Genomic DNA, 21901 nt, shown 5'->3' with positions numbered 1-21901 from the left:
CTATGATTGATCAATGAAATTAAAGAGAAAAAAAATTTTCGTTCAAAATACAGTATATATGTATATACATAAATATTACGTAGAATACAGTATATACATAAATATTACGTAGCAATGACATACAGGTGGACACATTGTGAATATTTTGTACCAATATATATATAAAAATAAACCTAGGTGACAAAAAATTCACAATTTACATATTTGACATTTTTGTATGCTAAACTACATATTGCAAAAAAAGAAATTTAATAATAATTATTATTCTATAAGTTGTCTAAAACCCTGTTTAGCATTCCTAGCATTAGAGTAAAAATAGTTGTCAAGCTACTTTTCTCGAAATCTATCATGAAGCACTTGGTTGTTTTTTCATTTGCAGGGCAGTTAGTACTAACATTACGGTGAACGGTTTGCAAATTTTTTATTATTTGCACTACTTTATTCCTTTGAAGATTATTTCATATGAGAATATGGATGTCAATTCTTTTTCGAAAGCTTCCATACATGAGCAAAATTACACATACTTATAGAATAGTAGCTGCAGGTAATTTTTTTATTATCTCAAATCTTAAAAAAAGAAAGAAGAAACTTTTTTCCGTTTTAAAAAACCTCAAAACTTGATTTCCATCAAAACTATTAACCTGAGTTGAGAAAACACTGCAAAGAGGGGGAGAGTAAATATCTGACTGCAGACTTGCACTGCATAAGGATTTATTTCACTTTTTTTATTTTCACTTTTTTTAATAATTTGGCACTATAATTTCTGCTTTCAGTTTTTTTAGAAAAAATCTTATTTTGTCCAAAACCAATTATGTCCCGAACATAAGTAATAGTGCAAACATAAAGGTGAATGCTTAATAATTTTTTGCATAACTTTTCCATGGGGCTTCATATTAAAATATGGGCATCATATTTTCTGAAAACTCCCATATATGGCTATAAATGTTAATAATAGATATAAAAAGATAAGCGTGCATATATATATAACAAATTAATGAAAATGGGAAAAAAAATTTTTTATTAATATAAAAAACTATGGTAACTCCTTTTAATAAAAAATGACAATAACCATTATCTTATTGCCTACATTAGATAAAACAAACAGAAATACATATGAAACTCTTTATTTTTAAAATAAAAAGAAATTACAAAAATTAAAAACAAACTACTTAATTATTATAAACAATTTTTCATCAAATTAAGATATAAATATAACAAGCCCATTCTAAATTTATTAAAATCACAGAATGACATATTATTAAAATTTTAGTCAACTCATACATAAAAATTAGGGATTCTTTTGGAATGCTTGACAAACACAAAATAAAAATAACATTTGGTAAATTACATTGAATTAGAATGTAAGCAATAATAATTTTCTAACTTCTATTGTAATTGCATTGAAAAGTTGAATACAAATGTTAAATAATGCAGAATATACTCCCAATCATCAGGGCTAGTTACTGAGAATGAACACTGAAAACATCAATATTCTAAAACTGTTTATTTTACAATTAAAAAGGTTGCGATTTATCATGTGATTGTCGAGGAAATCCGCATGCGATTTCACTTATTGTATTACAATTTACTTTATGTCAGGCTCTGAGTCTCTTAGTTATTATAATTCCTTTCGTGTCTGATTGAAAAATACTAAGATATAATAATCTGCTTTAAGTAAGTCTTAAAATTTTTCATGTCTTACAATTTGCTTCAAGTCAGATCCTAAGTTACTAAGGCATAAGAAAAAGTATAATATCACACCCGAAATTGAGTGAAACATTGTCTTAGCTTGTTATGAGAAATAAATGATTTTCAATCTCATATTTTTCGTTAAACTTATAAAAACAAAAAAATAAATTTTTGTAAAACATTTATTTTATACAACGCAGAATAATACACAATTGACACAAGGTCATACTGTTGAGCGTAAAAGATGTCTTTTTATTCAACCTATTAATTGTTCATCCTACGTGAGATCTGTTATCGACGTGGGATATGTTATCTTTCCTGGGGAAAAATAGGTAGATGCTATATGGTAAAATAGCTGATCAAGAAGAAGTATTGTAAGTAATATTAAAATTTAAATTAAATTTCTGGGCATTACAGATCTTAAACTTGCTTCGTTTTGTCATAGCATATTCTGAAATATTATTCAGATAAATCCTGACAATTCTTAACATGTAAAATCAAACAAATCAACAGGGAGACAGATTTTCAACAAGTAACAGGCAAATTTTCAACAAATTATGGTATCTAACAAATAATCCAGAAAAATAAATAAATAAAAAAACTAGAGTTTTCAAAAAAAGAAAAGAAAAAAAAAACAGCTTTAACAATCCTTTTGTAAAGAATATGTGCTTGGCTTTTCACAATTGCGTTGCAATTTGAAGCAATATTATTACCAAACCATTAGATTTAAATTTGTATCGATAAATACTTTCTTGCCAGTTCAGGGTCATCAATGTGAGCAGTGTGAAAAAAATAACCGTTTGTGAAGATTAGTTTAATCTTTTGACAATTTGATTGTTTTAAATGATTTTAACGCAGGCCAAAGCTCCTCCTCATTTGTCCCAAATTATGTATAAAATCTCATATGTACAGTGTGAGCTGACCTTACTCCATGACCTCTATGAAGCATTAATGTTGTGCCGCTGAACATCTGGGCATGTATCACAATCACTGGGTAAAGAAATAATTACTGACATCAACCAACAAAACAATTGGATTATAACTAAAATAAAAATTGCAACTATCTAATATTTATAAAAACTTTTAAAAAATTAATTTTTTTAAATTTACAAAGTTTTTTTTTCTTTGATAAAAAGAAATTTAGTGTCTTACTCTATCTCTTCACACTCTGCATCCTAGTTTGCAAAACTAAAATTACAATTTCCCTATTGTTCATAGTTGTACAGTTTCAAACATATTTCATTCCTAACTTGAGTAAAATATTTTCATTCCTAATGCGAGTAAAATATTTCATATCAATGAATATGGTTGTCAACTTGAAAGATTGTTTTAACCAACCTTAATTTTTTCTCTTATACTTCACTGGTCACTTAACACAAAAAGCAATAAATGCCTTGAAGTTCAACAGCTTCAAGGATCCAGTTTTTTTGATGAATTTGTTCACACACAGTTAATTACGTTCACTAAACTTATTTTAAACAGTTAAAATTTCACCACTTCCTTGAAAGATAAATACATTTTTTCCCCTCTGCTAAAAGTAACAATGTAAAAGTCAAAATAAATTCATAAAAAAACAGTATACTGAGGCAAGTGTAGACATAAGTTAATACACAATCCAAGTAAACAATTATATAAAATACATTTTTAAGTAGATCATAGAAAATTGAAGGTAAATAACTAAAGTTTTAAATTTCAAAACAACACAAGTGAGTATAACGTGAAAAGGACCGCACACACCATTCTTGATTCCTTTACAGAGTAAGTATTAATCAATCAAAGATAAAATTATTTGTTAATTCAATTAAAACTTAACTCAGTGGCGCGACAGCCCATAGAGGGCCAGCCTACTGTGCCCATCTCAGTTTTCTCGACCTGGGGTGCAGGAAGAGATGCTCCGGTTAGGTGGTTAGCCGAAAGTGGAACCCACAGTGTTTAGTTCCCAAGCATGCTTGGTACTCATTTATCAACCCACTGAAGGGATGAAAGGCTGATAATTCAACTAATTTTGACAATTTAATTTATCAAACTATTAATTCGATAATTAAACTAATGAATGATGATTAATAAATCAGGATTAATGATTGAATTCGAGTGAAATAACAAATGAATGATTGAATTTGAATGAGTGAATGAGAGTAAATGATTGAATTTAAATGAATTAATGAAGGAATAAGAATGAATGACAGAATAGAATTGTTTTGAATGAATATAAATGAGTGAATGAATGATTGAATTTAAACGAATGAATGATTAATAAAAGTAATTTGCGCTGTTACTATGAAGGACCAGGGTTCTATCCCTGGTGGTGGCAAGAAGCCTATCCTATGACTGTGAAGTAGAGGCAGCAGGTGCAAAAATATCGACCTACTATCACACTCTTGGTCTCGCAATTAAATTGTGAAGCCTGAACCAAGGCCAACAACACAGTTGTTAGGAATAGCTTTTTTTTTAGAATTTTTTTAGAAAATGTTTATTCACAGACTTGTGCAGGTTTGAAATTCATAACTTCAAGCATAGGGAATAAAATTTCGATTTTTAATTCAACATAATAAATACATTATACACCATCTGTTTGTTCCAAGAACACAATATTTTAAAAACAAAAAATACTTCTTACAACAACCCAACTTACTATCACAAGCCTGAAATAAATTGGCCATCATAAACTGATGGAATAAAATTGTTGCAATATTTCCAATTGCAACAATTAAGTCTAAAAGACACGATCATGATACTGGCCATCATTGGCAGTAGGGTGAGCTTTATTGTGATGTCCACCTGGTCCAGCATGTCTATTGTGCTCATTCTTTTTCTTTGAAAACAAATATTCAAACATAGACTGAGTATAAGGTGAAAGCATCTTTGTCAAATCACTGGGTAATGGATCTGACCAGAAGAAATCATGATTGAGGGCTGTATCACTATCTATTCTCTTGGCAGGATCCAATGTAAGTAATTTGTCCAAAAGATCAAGGGAAGGAGCATCTTTAACATATATCTATAAATTAGAATAAGTTAGAAAGAATTAATTTTAAAGTTAATATATATAAAAGGGTGCATAGCCAAATCTTTCAATAAAAAATAAGAACCTTCTAAGTATTTAAGCACTCAAAAAATATTTGTAAGTACTATATACATTAACAAAATGCAAAATAATTTTCTAAGACTTTATACGATCATGATAAAATAACTCTTTTCTTGATTATATTAGCCACCATAAAAAGATTGCAAGATTTTTCGAACCGAAAAATCTCGCAATCTTTATTTTGGTGAGGATGGACAATGAAGCCTGAAATTGAGAAATGCAGCAGAGTTACATATGAGAATGCTAGAATCTCACCTAACCCAGCTCAGTATACGCACATGCGGACCTGCAAGAATTTCATCACACATGTAAAATTATTGGCGATTTCACACGAAATGCATTGTGTTGGATGAATTGTGAAAACGTTGAATAGAACAATGTAAAAAAACATGCTTTTGCACAATACGTGGCAAAAATCATCATGGTAAAGAAAGAAATCTCATTTTTGAAAAGGGAAAATCAAGCTCTATTAAAAAACACCCAATGAAAAAAGCACCTTTAGGGACTTTTATAAAACGAAAATAGAAATTAAGCACTTTTTAAAAACGCTACGCACCATGTATACAAGCAGTAATGTTTTTTAATTATTTATTTTTCGAAAATTTGCCAATTAAAATTTTATTTCATAATCTGGCCAAGTATGTATGGGCTGAAGTTTAAAAGTCCTAATCATAGGGTGGGAAACAAATTTTGTGTCATGTCTAAAGAAAATTATAATAGTGGGATTTGAACCTGAGACCGACCAACCACAATGTAGTAATCTTAATCTCTGCCTCACACATCCCCACCTACTAAAGATTTTTTAATTTTGAAATTAAGTGAATTAAAATTTTACAGGTCTCTTATCTTACCCTAGATGCTGAAGTGGTACAAAATTTTTCCACTCTTCAGGCCACTCTATAATCTAAGCTTAGTTTAATTTCAAAAGGATTTTTAGAAATTCCTACTTTCATAGTGAGCATTAGTCTCAATACTTTAAATGAGTAATTTTCAAATGGCATTCTATGTTATTTAATGATACTCTATGTTATTCAATAGGAGAGAAGTTTAAACAAAGTAATTACAGAATAATTTTACTGAGAGGCTCAATACTTGGATTGTTAAATAATATTACTATTATTTTTTTTAAATATTACTCACTAACATTAAACCTCCTTTAGAATTTTACTTAATTTAGCTTAAAGCAGGTTCCATGTCTCCAGGTATTTGTTCAACTACTTGACTTCCTCCTTACTTTTACATCAGACTTCGTTTATAACACTGTTTGACTTTCTTAACCCCTTCCTTCTCGCTTCCGTGAAAATGACGGGATGAAGTTTCGCCCTCTATTTCTCGCTTCCATGATATTTCCGGGCTGGAGTGTTCAGTAGTAACGCGCCAATAAGAATAAAACTAATTCATTTCTTTTGCCCAGAAAAAATTGTATTTCTCATTTTACACACCAGGTGGCAGTACCAGGATATTTTTAAGGTAATTGTAGACAGTTAGTTTATTTCAAACTAGATGTCAGCACTGATATAATTTTCAGGGATAAAAAAATATGCACTTTTATGACCATTTTCTTGAAAATTAACCGATCGTTAAGGGGTTAACATTGAGCACTTAACAACTGCATTTGGTACAGTATATTTATTTCTAGTGCTATTAAACAATTAATTTAATTAACTACTAAAATTAATGACAGTAAAAAATAGCAATTAAAGAAAAGTCTTCAGTTTTAATTAATAAACAGAAAAGTCTAAAACAGACATGCCTAAATATTGACTGATTCATGCTCTGTGTGCTATACATTAGATACTTATAAATTATTCTCAAAAAAAAAAAAAAAAACATTACAAGATTGTTTTAAATACCAAATTAGTATTAACTGTAGTTATATAAAATGGATCTTAGAACTTTAGTAAAGTTCTCATTCTAGAGTTTAGTAAAGATCTGTTGCTTGCATATCAAATAGAGGCTTCATAGCTAACTTTTAAAGTTACACATTGTACTAAAACACGTTGTACAAAACACAAAATTACACATTGTACTAAAATCATTCATTGTACATATTTTACACCGTAAAAACCACTTTTAGTGGTTTTATGGGGTTAAATATATTTAAATTTAAAATAAAATGAGAATTCGGTACATTTTCTTTAAAAGAAAACTTAGTAAATAAAAGAAAGAAAGAAATGTATAAATACCATAAGTCTGTCTTTTACTTTTCGCCTTTGATTCTTGGGGAGTTCCATTTTAGTATACAAGTCAAGTTTTTCTACACCTGCAAATGTTTCTGGTGTTATACTGCCACACAACTGACTGATTAATGTCAGCTGATGTTGTTCAGTACTACCCTATAGGAAGAATTAAAACATTAGTTTTAAAAAACAAAACAAGAATTATGAGTTTTATTAATAATTGAAGTTATCATAACCTGCTAACAAAAAATCTTATCATTTACTTAACTTTTTTACTAAATAACATCAATTGAGAACGTAAAACAAATTTTGAAATATAGTTTTTCTTATCAAATAAACAAACATGGAAAATTACTACTACATTAAGTGTAGATTCAATAATAAACAAACAAAATATCCAAGGAAGAAAAAAAAACAGATGTTGATCTAAGCAAATATTTAAAAAAAATTTTGTGAAGTAATGATAATAAATGATTTGTTAGTTATTGTAATTAATATAACATAAAGTAATTAATGCTTAACATAATGCAATTAATGCATTCATTATTTTAGTTACATACAGAACCCAGTTTTACATAAAAATTATTATGAAAGTAAGCATTACTATATTTTCTGTAGAATAATTGTAGAATTGTAACTAAATATGCTTATCATAAAATGTTGCATAATAAGGTAATGTCTTGTGATTGCTTATAATAAGATGAAGAAACAACATTTATAGTTTCAAGCTTTTAATTTTAAACAGTAATCTAAATTAAAAACAAAAGAATAAATAACAGAGAATAATATTAGGAAGTGGTGATAAACGCATGACACTGATAAATATAACATTTAGCAAGTAAAGTGCTTAATTCATGCTGATAACTGTCAAAAATATATAAATTATTTTATTTGATTAATGACCATAGCAAGTAATTTTTGAATTAGAATGAAATTACATGAAGTGTTAAGATGACAATTATCTTTCTAAGATGCTTAGAGATTTATTTACCTGCATGATAGGACTACGAGTCCACATTTCGGCCATTATGCAACCAGCACCCCACATATCAACAGAAGGTCCATAATTACGCTCACCAAGCAAGAGCTCAGGTGGTCTGTACCATAAAGTAACCACTCTATTAGTGTATCGGTTTGGTTGTCCATTTTTGCTTGCACTGAAAGCTCGAGCTAATCCAAAGTCAGCAAGTTTCAGAGTTCCTGTCTTGGTTATTAAAATATTAGCTGCTTTCATGTCTCTAGAAATAGCCAAGTTAAAAAAATTTATCTATGTGTAAAATTTTTAACAAGGTCTGTCACCAAATTCCATCAATACATTTTTTATAAAATTATTATTAATACCATCTTAACTTTCGCACTTAAATTATTTGCCCACATGGAAAGTTTTGATATAAATAATTTTATAAAAACATGTTATTTAAAGTTAATAAAAAAATGCACTTAAACCTGAGCTTTAGCTCTGTTGAAAATGTAGTCCATAACATGGAAATTTTTATACAATTTTGCGCATGAGTCGCAACAGTTGGAGGATTAAAACTAGAAGGTTCGCATACCACTTTTTTTTTCTTTTTGAAAAATTCAATTTAATGAAATTTCTTTTTTAGTCAGAACGAAAATAAATAAAAAACATTATTAAACACACACATATTGAATATTGAATAAAATAAAATACAGTAGAGAACTGATTATCCGGAACGATCGGGACCATCGCGATTCTGGATAACTGATTTTTCCGGTTTTCTGAATCGCTACAAAATGCCGATTTTTTAATCTTTATAAAACGAAACTAAAAAATAATTTTTAAATAGTTTTAGAAATAATAAAAAATTATAAACAATAATACACTTAAGTTTAACTAAGGAAAGAAATTATGAAATAAAAATTATATACAGGCTTATATATGTTATTAATGTTATTATTAACATTAATAACATATATAAGCTATTTGTGCTTATGTGAGATTTGTCTACAAACGGCTTTTGATCCGTCCTCTAAATCAGTTCTTTCGTCAACTCGATACTCCGTACGCTCTAAATAACAAAATGGGCTCAAAATCTTGCACCAAAAAAAATTTTTTTTAATGGAAGAAAATTAATTTACGGTTCCGACTTTCATTCCGGTTATCTGGTTTTCCGGTTTTCTGATTTCCGGATAAGAAGTTCTGCACTGTACAAAAAAAAAACTAGTAATAAATATTTTGCTTTTAAAATAATTACTAATAATTTAGAAATACCAGTTGCTTTGATTTTTTCCCTTTTTTTTTAATCTTTCTATTTATAACCTGTTAAGCCTTTTTACATAGGGCTTTCTTTTTACATATTTTCGTAACAAAGTATTTCTTTTTATCATATGAAAATGATACTTATGATAATACTAATGAAAAATACTAAAATCTTTATATTTTTTAATAAAAATAATTCTCAAATAAGTAAATTTTTTAGTTAATTTACTGTAAGAATAAATTTTTTTTATTGTTTATTCATATTTTAAAGTTTAAAAATAATCAACATAACTATAAATTTCTTTATCTTGGAAAGCACTGAAGATAGCTCAAAATAAACAGAAATTAAAAATGCTAATAACTGCTCACCTGTGCAATATTTTATTACTGTGAATAAAGTACAGTCCATTCAAGAGTTGTTTCATAACCATTTTAATCTCACCAATGGAAAACACAACTTTCACATTGCTTAATAGGCCAGCCAAATCATGCTCACAAAAATCAAACACCAAGAAAAAGGTTGATTTGGAACGATTGAATGGTGATGCTGCATGGAATTCCAAACTTATATAACACAAGAAGTAATCCCAAAAATGTCAACATTTCTTTACAATATTAATATGGTACTTTTAATAATCATAGATCAAGTACACACGCACATAAAATAATAATAATCTTTGGGTAAAGTGATGCTTTGTATGCATATATACTGCTGCATATTTAAGACACTACTAAAGTAGAAGAACATATCAAGTGAGTGGAAAAGCATAGGAAAAATCAATCAAGTAAAAAAAACCCTAATAAGTTAATGAGAAAATACAATAAGAAAAAGAATAACATGTTAAGAGAGTGGAAAAAATATGGCAGAATGCACTATGTAGAAACTTATGTTAAAATAACATTTTAATGCATTTGTGACAAAAAGGTATAGAGCACTAAGAGGCAGTTTACAAAAAAAAAATTCTATTCAAAAACCACATTTTAAAACTGTATTCTACTTACAGCCAAAATTAATAAACATGATATCACTTCCAATTATTTTCATTCAACGATTCTTATCATTATAGACTTTTCAAATTCTTACTTCCATTAAAAGATACTTGATTAAAATATATTTTAGATTATATTTTATGGGCGTAACTAATATAATTTTATATAATTTAAATGAATTCTGAATGATAATTTTAACATACTTAATAACTAAATTAACAAAATTGATTTGGAAAAATTTTTAGTCTTAGAAAGCGGTTCCCAAATTCTTTACGAATATGGAACACAAAATGATTGAGCATCTTTTGGCAGAAGCCCAAGTTAAAATTTGCAATTGTGATAAAAAAAATAAATAAATAAATAATAAACTATAAATTATTTTGATCATACTCAATGTTAAAAATGAAATTTATTCAGTCATTGTTTTACCAATAATAGACCAAAAATAATAATTTTTGTGACAAACAGTTAAATATTTAGGCCTGGGATGACGTTTAGTCTAGTTCTGAATTTATTTTTGGTGTATGCATAAGCTAAAAACGAATAAAATGCAAATTATAGGTTTTGAAAACGAACTGTTACAAACGTTGGGAATGGTGATTAGAGAAACATAATCTTTTATTCCAGAATTTTATCATTTTATACTGCAGGGGTCTGTCNAAAATTTAATATTGAATGTTTCACTCTCAACTGCAATTATTTAGAAGTCTATGGATTGTTACGAAGTGTTCCCGGCCTCTTGGTGGAGGTAAGCTATCTCCTTTTTTTGATATCTTTTGGTAATACCCAAAAATAATCTTTTATTCCAGAATTTTATCATTTTATATTGCAGGGGTCTGTCAAGGTTTTTCTGAGCAGTACCTATTTTATGGAATTTGTGAAAATTGAAAATTATATTAAAAAATAGGCACAAAAATACAGTAAAAATATGGATTTATCGTTTCTTATGAAATACAAAAAATAAAATTTTTAGAAAAAGTATTTTGTGAATTCCCTAAAGTTGTGAATGTACCGCTAAACGGCAGTAAATTTGACCTAGACAAATTCCTGTATTGAACTGAAAACTTCGATGAGAAAAAATAGTTGAATTTTTTTAAAAATGCAAATCATTTTCATAATTTATTTACTATTTTGTTATTGTAAGTAATATTTTTTAAAAACAATTTGGCCAGTTCTTAGGTAAAAAATAAAATATTAATGTAGTAACCAATATATTTTTCAATGTACTTGTAAAGTTTAACTTCAGAAAATATTTATGTTAACAAATCAGCCAGTTTATGAAATAAATTATTCCCAGAACGTACATGAATTTAATAAACCGCAGCACAGTATAAAGTTCTTCCTAAAGACAAGTTTGTTCACCATGTCATAGTTCCTTGATCTTTTAGATCAGGTTTAAAATTACAAGAATACTGAAATGAATATTGATTGCCTTAAGAACAGGTGATAAAATAAAATTATACAAAGAGTTTTGCTCTCACACCTGGAGTGCCACACCTAAGAAATTACTTAAAATAATTAATAAATATAGGATAAGCTCTCGTCAAGTTGAGTTACAGCAACATAATAATTTAAAATAAGGAGGGAATAAAACAAGCATGTGTACAAAAAGAAAAGAAAAAAAATCCTCAGGAATGGTTTTGGATAACAGAAATATTTAGAAAACAGAAATTTAATAATAAAAATTCCAATTTACTTAAAATATCATAAAAATTGTATAAATACAAATCAATAAAGTTCCAAGTACAATTAAAAACAATTATGCACTTTAATATGTTGCAATTATATCAGAAAAAATATGAATATCTTACTATCAATCTATTCATTAAATACATGTTACTTGTATTATAAGTTGTTATTTATCAAAGTCCTAACAAAAGCAAACAAAACAGAATCACTTGATAAGTAAAAATTTGAATTTTGAATTTGAACTATTGAATTTAGCAACTATCTGTTACATGCAACAGAACAGAAAATGTAGCAAAGAAAATTGACCACTTGTATGGGGATTTTTAAAAATCGATTAGAAATGAATTTACGCATGAAATAATTAATCCCCATTCATAAATACAGAATGAACAATGAAGTATATAATTCATTAATCGCATATTGTTAATTAATCATAGTTATCAACAAGTCTTTATTATATTTTGCATGAATCATTAAGTTTCAGAAATGCAATACTCATTAACAAGATTTACTAACTAGATAACAATTGATTTTAGCAATCATCGCTTACATGCAACAGAACAGAAAATGCAGTGAAGAAAATTGACCACTAATATGCAAATTTTTTTAAAAGTTGATTAGAAATGAATTTACACATGAAATAATTAATCCTTATTTATAAATACAGAATAAACAACGTAGTACATTGTTTATTAATTACATATTGTCAATTAATCACAATTATCATCAACAGTCTTTATTATATTTCGCATGAATCATTAAGTTTCAGGAATAATATCTATTCTTTTTATTCTACATCATATTTTATTTGTGTATCTGCTTGTGTTTTTAACTTTGAAATAAAATAAGAAAAACATAATTCTTTTATTTTATCTTTAAATAAATTCTTAAATATGTTACACCTTTAAATATTCATAATGGTGTGTGTTCAAATAGTATAAAATCAGTAGGTTTCAATCGGCCATCAGTTATTGGTGGAAACTCAGTGGATTTTTCAATAGCTTAGTTCATTATGATCAAATAATTAATGACATCAGATTAACAAAATAAAAAATCATTCAACAATGAAGGAATTTACTTCTTAACACTTCTGTGTCTCTAAAATATCCTCTTTTTTTACGCTCTTTTGAAGTTGCATGCAACAATGTAAACTAATAATAAAACATGCACATATAGCGCATACTATAAAAAACAAATATACATCTAATAAATGTTCTTTCATTGTTTATAAAATTAATATTAACACGTTAAATTAACAAGATAATTACATGCAACATTACTAATTAAATGTTGTAATTAACATGTTAACATTTAATAAATTATTAATTAATAATAAATGTATAGATCAACTATATCAACTATACATGGGTGTCGCAGAACCCAATTTTTGAGGAGGATGAAGTTAAATTAAATAGTCATAATAGTTCTCTAAATTTCGCGCATAAGAATTTTTTTTTTTTAAATTTGCTAAAAATCTCCAAAATGATTATTATTTTGGCCCCCAGTGACGCTCATGACATTATCATACTATGAAAATTACTCTACAAATTGAACAATTTGTATGGTAATTTTAATATTTTTCAAAATAATAGCTACAATAGATAATTAATTTTAGAAGAAGTTAGTTAAGGTAATCTACATGCCTTTATTTAATAAAACATCTTTAAATAAACATTATTATTCTTACAAAAACTTAGCGAAAATTTCATAATGAGTCAAAAGCTCAAGTAATACATCATGACATTCCTGATTACTAGTATAACAAAGTTAGTGTAAAAGCTTGCTAGATCTAAATTATTAATTACAAATAAACAATAACTAATAGTTTATCTTACCTTCGTTTTGATATTTACCTTTAGTGCGGCAAATTTCTATCAAATTCACCACATTTTCATGTTTAAGCAATTGTAGGATTTTGATTTCCCTTAGAGCAGTGATAGGAAACTGGGAAAAAATTAACAGGTAAAAACTAAATAAAATTGCACTTTCATTTTATAGAAATTTGAATTAAGCAATAGATTTAACCTTCTGAGTCTTTAAACCAAATTTTGTTTTCGTTTGAACTATCTTCAACTGATGTTGAATGGCGTAGTTCAAAGAAAAGATAATTTCATAAAAATTTTCCAAAATGCTTTCTGCTCAGAGGATTAACAAATTTTTCAATGCAGGTATAAATTTAATACTGCAAACTTAAACAATACAAATAGTAATACAGATCCAATTTGAACAAAGAATTAATACATTACTTATTTTACATTACCGTTATTTTTATAGGAAGCATGGGAAAAATTCAATAATGTTAGTTAGTAAGCATTTTAAAAACAATAACTATGAAAAAAATAAGATTATTTTAAATTAATTAGAGATAATTATAAAAATTATGCACATAAAGCTGACATGGAAAAGCTTTTAAAAGAACTAATATATCTTTCTTTTTATAAAATTACCTGCTTATACATAAGTCCTAGCCACAAAAAATCTCACCAATCTATTTTTCAACCAATATCTTCGTTTATAAAAAAAAATAATGATAATCCAATTTCTTAAACTAAAATGGGATTTAAAAATGGTAATCATAAAATTTGTAATTCTTGCACTATAAAAAAAGCTTCTAATCAATAACTATTTTTTGATAAAATTAGATAAAAATTTAAAAAGAATAAAGAAAATTTTTAAAAAAATTACCCTTAACATTTCTACTGATAAGAGTAAAAAACTATTTGTTAGAAACACATATAGGGGAAATGGGCAAGAGTGGAAATGGAGCTCAAATGGAAACTTGAAAATATTGTGAAAAATATAAGACTAAATTAGCTTATCTATTATTCATAATGAAGACAAACATTCAAATTTTAAATAAAAAATACACAATGGATATAATCATAATGATGATTAGCAATCTTTCTTTGGTAAATTTATAAAAATGGCCCAGACTAGCTGCTTCCCCTCTATTTTCTCTATATAAAACTAATAAAATATGTTTTTTTTATTTCACCAACTATTATATATTCAAATTCCAAATGCAATATACTTTATTATTAATAATTTTATTTTTTATTGCAGCAATAACCTTTAATTTCAATTTTTATTTTTAAGCAAAACTTGTAAGATGATATGGTTCTTACTAAGACACTTTCAGAGAAACATACAAAAAAATTCAATCATGTAATAAAAGCGTGGAAAACATGAAATTATTTATTGACAAATAAATAAATAAGTAAATAAATAAAATAGACGCATAATTCACACAATTTATTCGAAAGCGTATGCAAAAGAATCTATGGACATAACTAGGTCTATGTGACATAATTACATGATTTATGGGTAGCAGGTAGAGATAAAAAGGTAGAAAAAGAAGTTAGCTGAAAAAAAAGGAAGCCATATTAAAAATCTGATAATTAAAAAAATTTAGGAAAGATTAAAATTAGTAAAACAATAATTATAATGCTCAAGTAGATTGATACCTAACAAAATTTACAATGTAGGTAAATGTAAGAAAAAATCTGAAAAGAAAAAAATCTAACTATTACATAATATTTTTAATAGACATATATTTCTGATATGTAATAGAATATTTACAAGATTTAAATCAAAACCAATCAAAATCAATAAATTAATTTTTTTATTTTCTTATAGTGCGACAGTATATTTTAGATACATATTTATAAGGTTATATAGAAGGAATACATTAAAAAAAGAGAAAGAAACTCACCGTATCAATGAATAATTTATTTTTTCTTTTTGCAGTGAAACAAGAGAATTTACAATGAGCAAAATAGAGAATTAATTGGAAAATACACAATTCCACTTATTTTACACAATTTCGCTTATTTTATTCGACATACTGAAAATCAATATAAAGGGAAAGCTGATTGAGGAATAAAATCTTAGTGAAAAATTTTTTTACAAAAATAGTAATACTCAAAATTAGGCATTCAAACATGATTCATATAAAAAAAAAGAAATTTTAATATTTTAAATTTACTAAAAAGCATTTATAGAGGCAACTGAAAATTTCAAAACAGCAACAAATTTTTTAAAATTATTTACAATTGGAGCCAAGTGATAATTAATGTTAGAGTATACTTTTGATGATTAGGAATTTATTTTAAAGGGAGAATGTCGATGAGAGGTAAAAAAATAGCTTCAAAATGACATTGTTGCCAAGCAACAAAATGGCTAAGCTCACACAAGAAAGTAAAAAGTTTTATTAATGCACTTACTCCTTCTTTCTCATTTTCCATCAGAACTTTCTTCAGGGCAACGATTTTTTGTGATGTCCGATGTCTGGCTTTAAAGACTTCCCTAAAATATTTTATAATGTAAGCAAGCATAATTGTAACATTAAATGGATGCTTTTAAAAAATAGATCTGTTGGGAGCTTTCCAGTTGCATTCATTTTCCAGTTCATCTGGTTATGATTTAATTGATAGTTTTTACACAAGTTTAAACTGTTGGAAGCCATTTTTAAAAGATACATTTTAAAAAAGTTCACAAAAATAAAGCCCTTTTTTATGCACTACAAATATATCAATAAGAATTTGTATAATTCATGCCTTTTATTTTTATTTTAACATAATGAAAATCCAAATTTTACAGCTTAATCATTAAATAATATTAATCAAAATTGCTAGGAGACATTATCATAGAGTATGTTTGTTAAGAGTAAAGACACTTATGAGAAATTATCTATTATCATATAGTATGTTTGTTAAGAGTAAAGACACTTATGAGAAATTATCTCAGGGTTGATACAAGTAAATGAGTTTGAAGAAGTGACAAAAAAATTTTTTTTTAAATGAATAGAAAAATAAGAAAGCACACAACCCATTAAACAGAACACATAGCAAATTTTACGAAGCAATGTAATATAGAAAATCCTAACTTTAAGGGAAAAAAATAATAATTATTATCTTCCATTACATTAAAAAAATAAATAAACCTATATGTTAACATAATTTTAAGAAAATTTTGTAAAGAAGCATCATAAAAAAAATTAAAAAATTCTCAGGGAAATTCTTCGAGATGAGAAAAAGGTAAGTTAAGGGATATTTCTAGACTTTTTAAAGAACACTTTTTCTTAATTTACATTAAAATTAAGTTTTTGTTCATTTGGATTATTGATAATTTAAAATTGAAACACAAATGTTCTTTTTTTAATTCCATCCACAAAAATAAAGTTTTAAAAGCAAAAATATATTTGAACGTAAGTTAAAATTTCTGATCTATAAAATAAAGAATTAATTTTAATACATTATGTGATTTTAGAACAAAAAATTAAATACAGATGATTCAGATAAAAAATATATGACTGAATATAGTTAAGTAGATTGTCAAGACATGGTTATTATTTCTAAATTTTCAAGGAGAAACAAACATTGAATATTTGTTTCTAATAAATCTCATAATGAACCTAATACAAAGGAAAAGAACATAAAATATTATGCTTAAATATATTGGCTGTTAAAGCATTTAATTTTAATTGTTAAGCTTCATAAAAAAAATCTATATAACTTGTACATTTTTTTAATAAAATAATTTCATTCGATTTTTAAATAATTACCAAAATAATTTATGATTAAAATATTTATGATAAAATAATATATAGGCAAATAGAAGGTATGTAATAAAATTACTGAATGAAAATCAAACCAGAAAGAAGAATGTCTAATCAATTTTATAATTATGCAAAAGATGTACACACATTGTTCACAAAATAAAACTAAATTAAGTTAGAATACAAGCTAAAGTAATAAACAAAATTAAATAGCAAAAATAAATAACTGTGTGTGATATGATATAATTACAATTCATTGTGTTACAAATTACAAAAAATGATTATGTAATTTAAAATATTTTACCCAAATGTGCCCTGTCCTATCTTCGCTAATCTCTCATATTTCGATACTTCTTCACAATAAGGGTAATCAGCACCAGCCAGTTTTTCCAGCAATTTGTCAAGCATATATTTCTCCCCTCTGAAAAAAATTAGGTTATTTAATAAAAATACATATTAACATAAAAGAAATTTTTTAACTCGCTAGTTTATAAGTAAGGTAGAAGCAATACAGATAAATTATATTTAAATGCAGACATGAGATTCTTCTGACTTTCAAACATTAAAAATTACAATTGAATTTTCTAGATAAAAAACAGTAAAAGAAAATGCTATGTTAAATGCTTGTTTTTGCTTAATATTTCTAGATTTTGTTGTTCTATTTCAATATTATTCTATTCCTATTGATAGATTGATTCATTAAAGCTTAGCAATTTGCAGGACTGTTAATATACACTATAGTAAAAAAAAAAAAAAAAAACTTTAAATAAGTATGTAACTATTTTAAATTTTTTCTTTAAAATAATTTAAAACACATTATTTATGTTTACTTAAAGTTTTAATTTTTTAATTAACAAGCTGTCTTGACTTCTTGTCTTTTTCCCCCTTTTAAGCCTGCAAAATGAGACCATTAATGAAAAAAGGTATGATTAAGACTAGTCAATTTTCCATACTAATTATAGTAAAATGTATTATAAAAATTCTCGAAAATAAAACGAACAATCTATTTCAAAAAATTCTAATATAAGCAACAAAGCATTGTCTAGCAGGGCTCGAAAAACCGCCCGTCCGCGGCGGTCAAAAATTCCCCGCGGACAACAAATTTCTTGAATCCAGCGTCCGCGCGGACGGCCATTTTCCTGTTAATGTTCGTGATACATTTTCAATTTTTGTTATCTTACAACAGTCTAGCTCCTCACTTCTAAAATGACCCTCTAATCTCGAAATGCAGCAACATTCTGGGCATGGTGGAATTGATTTTTTCTCTGTCTGGGAGTACTGCAGCGGTTGAAAGGGGCTTTTCAGCAATGAACTTACATTGAAAACAGTTTACCCAGATTNTATAAATGTTTGTAATAAATCAGAGAAAATTATATTTTTATTTATTTAGAAGCGACGGGTTATTTTCAAAGGAGGACGGGTACATTGTTGGACAAGCCGTCCTTGGGGACGGGTAAAATTTCTGAGTTTTTTTTAGCCCTGTTGTCTAGTCTATGCCCTTAGCATGCATCACATTATGCTTTACATGATTAATAAAATTGTAATTGCAATGGACACTAAACAAAAAAGCACTAAATGTATGAATTAGAAAAAAATTTAACTGAATCAAACAAGGAAAAAAAATATTTATTTCAAAATATAAAACAAAAGTTCCTTATGAACTTCTCTCGACTATTAAAATAATCTTCAAACCTGAATAAAAAGAGTAATTTTAACAAACTAGAACTTAAATTTGAAAAAAAAAATAATGCATGCAATCTAAATAATGTAACCCTTATTCTATCACAAAAGAGGTATAATAAAAAGGTTATAAAGTTTTGTTTGATGTCCATAACACATTGTAAGCCTTTCAGAAATTGTCTGTAACTATTATCAACATTCTTTTAGGTACTTTTAAAATGTCTTACTCAATTCCCTTATATGTTAATAACATCCTTATCAATGTTCAATACTCATATTTTAATAAGTTTCTTTAATAAGTCATTAAAAAAATAATTCATAATAAACCATTCTGAATATTTTACTTAAACTGAAAAAGACCATTTAAAAAATTACTCGGATAGGAGAAAAATTGAGTTAATAATTAAAATGCATCAAGTAGGTCAAAATAAAGTTCAACCTATTTTTCGACAACTGCAAAAATTTATTAGCCGAAATATTATTTATAAATGTTTGAAAACAGATAAAAAGACTTAAAAGACATCCACCTCAATTTTTAATTTTTTATATATCACCTACCTAATATACCAATTTAAAATCCTTTAAATTTCAATGAAATGGAATGAACCTTTCTAAATTTTTGAATAAAGTTGAGAAAAACTAACAAAAAAAATTTAGGCTGAAAACAAAGAAAAACGTATCTAGAATTAAGTTAATACATAATTAAAACACATCATGTAAGTCAAAACATGAGATGAACCTGATTTCTGACATAGTCACTATCACTGTAAAAACTTATTAGCTTCAGAATGATTTTAGTTGGTGCATTCAGATATAATATGAATACTTCCCCCATCCCTCTCTTTTCATATATTTCATCATTCATTCTATCAGTTCAAATTTAGAATCAACTGTCATATCACAACAGTTTTAAATGGATCCTCTTCATTGTTAGGTTCCAACAAAGAGAAAGGCATATTCATTCATATGAAATAAAGGAATATATTTTAATACACTCTTCCGTGCTAAATGCTATACAAATAGATATGAAAATATAATTAAATGATACAGATTAATACAAAATAGAGAGTTCGTTATATACAAGTGTAATGCAAATTAAATTACTTCTCTGGTGTCAATCGAGTAGACATTATAAATCAGTTCTAAAGTTATCGTCGAATTTATTAATAAAAATAAAGTTCCAAAATAATTAATAAAAAGATGATTAAAAATAGAGATTTAAATGGTTGTTTGTAAACAAATTATTTGATCGAGTTCAATTGATAACAATTTACGTTCTATTTCTGCTTGATTTGAGCCACGTAAAAATAAGAAACTTGATTTGCTTAAGGTCCGTTCTTACTGCGTTAAATTTTATATTATTTCATGCGAGTGCGAGCAGGATTGGGCAATTTTTCTCGGCTGAATATTTTTAACCAATTTGGTTCTCATTTTCGCTTGCAGCAAGCATTCGCATTCTGGAGCAAATACACTGCATGCGGCCCATATTGGGCTGATAGCTAAGACGTGGTCACCAGGAAATCAACCGAAGTCAAGCTTTTCTGGTTGCGGGTAACCACTTTGCATGCGAAGGGACCGAAGGTGTACAGTATCGGTGCTCGTTGAACTGATCTACCATGAAATGCTCAATTTCGCTCGTAGGTAATTGGACTACCAAATCAGAGGAGACACCCCCTCCAAAAGGATCAAAATTATGATGACATGTCTTCGGATCAACCTCATGGATGTTTCGCAGATCGTCGTCAATAACCCATTCTGCAGCTCTAGCACAACGGTAATAAACTACGGCACACTGCATGCAATTGCGAATGCTTAGCAAGTAAGACGAACTGCTATCGAATTGACGTGTGATCACTTTTATGAATTGCATACTGCATTTTGGTAACCAGTTAGTAACACACTTTCTGTAGATCATTCAGGTTGTGGATTAAGAACTGTGGATGGAATTGAGAATTTTGTAGTTGCATTAATCAATCCGAATGCAGTGCAGCCCCATCAAGATTACAATTCGTTGTAAATATGGACACTGCTTCAAATTATATTATGCTTCCCTCTAAACGAGCGGTTTCCAATTTTTTTGGTTATGAAACCCTAAACGATCAACCCTCGTGTAGCAGAATCCTTAACTAGCAATTGTTAACTTAGCTAAAGAAATATTATTAATCATTTTGAAGATATTAATTTGTCATCGTTTTATCAATATTTAAAGTTCGCAAAAAGTTCCACATGTTGTTTAAAAAATTACACATCTGATATAAAGAAGTCCTGAATTTTTGGTGTCCCTCGGAGGTCGCCCATCTCTACTCATTGTTGAGTTTTGTTATTCTCTTTAAATTGAAAATTTTATGGAATGTATTAGTGCAAATCTCTCATAAGTGCTAATCGCTTGAATAATTTATTCAATAAATTACTAGAAAAAATATTTTTTAAAATAGTAGTAGTAGTAGTTCATTTACGTCGCACTAGAGCTGCACAATGGGCAATTGGCGACGGTCTGGGAAACATCCCTGAGGATGATCCGAAGACATGCCGTAACAATTTTGATCCTCTGCAGAGGGGATGGCACCCCCGCTTCGGTTGCCCGACGACCTGCACGCGAAGTCAACCACTTTACGGTAGAACAGTTTAACGAGGACCAATGCCGCACACCCTCGGTCCCTATGCAGACTGATCCAAGTGTTCACCCACCCGTACACTGACCACAGCCAGTGATGCTTAACTTCGGTGATCTGCTGGGAGCCGTGTCTTAACGATCAGTTCACTGCGGGACTTTTAAAATAGTGAAAAAAAAATTTTTGCTGACATTTTAT

The 21901-nt window shown here is 27.6% G+C and overlaps 1 protein-coding gene across 3 annotated transcripts; it reads right to left on the bottom strand.

Moving 5' to 3' along the window:
• Positions 1 to 1108: 1108 nt before the first annotated feature.
• On the bottom strand, positions 1109 to 20376 carry LOC107452323 (cyclin-dependent kinase 9). Of its 3 annotated transcripts, none has more exons than XM_043048617.2 (8): positions 20196 to 20376; positions 17716 to 17832; positions 16078 to 16159; positions 13690 to 13798; positions 9545 to 9722; positions 7946 to 8192; positions 6961 to 7110; positions 1109 to 4687 (listed from the first exon to the last, which is right to left on the bottom strand). In XM_043048617.2, the coding sequence occupies exons 1-8, from the start codon at positions 20219 to 20221 to the stop codon at positions 4403 to 4405; spliced, it is 1194 nt and encodes a 397-aa protein (XP_042904551.1). In that variant the 5' UTR covers positions 20222 to 20376; the 3' UTR covers positions 1109 to 4402. The 3 variants fall into 3 exon arrangements, with proteins under 3 accessions (XP_042904551.1, XP_042904553.1, XP_042904552.1); XM_043048619.2 differs by having other exon boundaries at positions 13708 to 13798; positions 20196 to 20367; XM_043048618.2 differs by lacking the exon at positions 20196 to 20376 and adding an exon at positions 19831 to 19880 and having other exon boundaries at positions 2315 to 4687.
• Positions 20377 to 21901: the final 1525 nt, after the last annotated feature.

Source organism: Parasteatoda tepidariorum, chromosome 6, assembly GCF_043381705.1.
Source record: "Parasteatoda tepidariorum isolate YZ-2023 chromosome 6, CAS_Ptep_4.0, whole genome shotgun sequence".
Lineage (NCBI taxonomy): Eukaryota > Metazoa > Arthropoda > Arachnida > Araneae > Theridiidae > Parasteatoda > Parasteatoda tepidariorum.
Note: the sequence above shows the minus strand (reverse complement) of the source record. Positions and strands in the feature narration are given on the sequence as shown.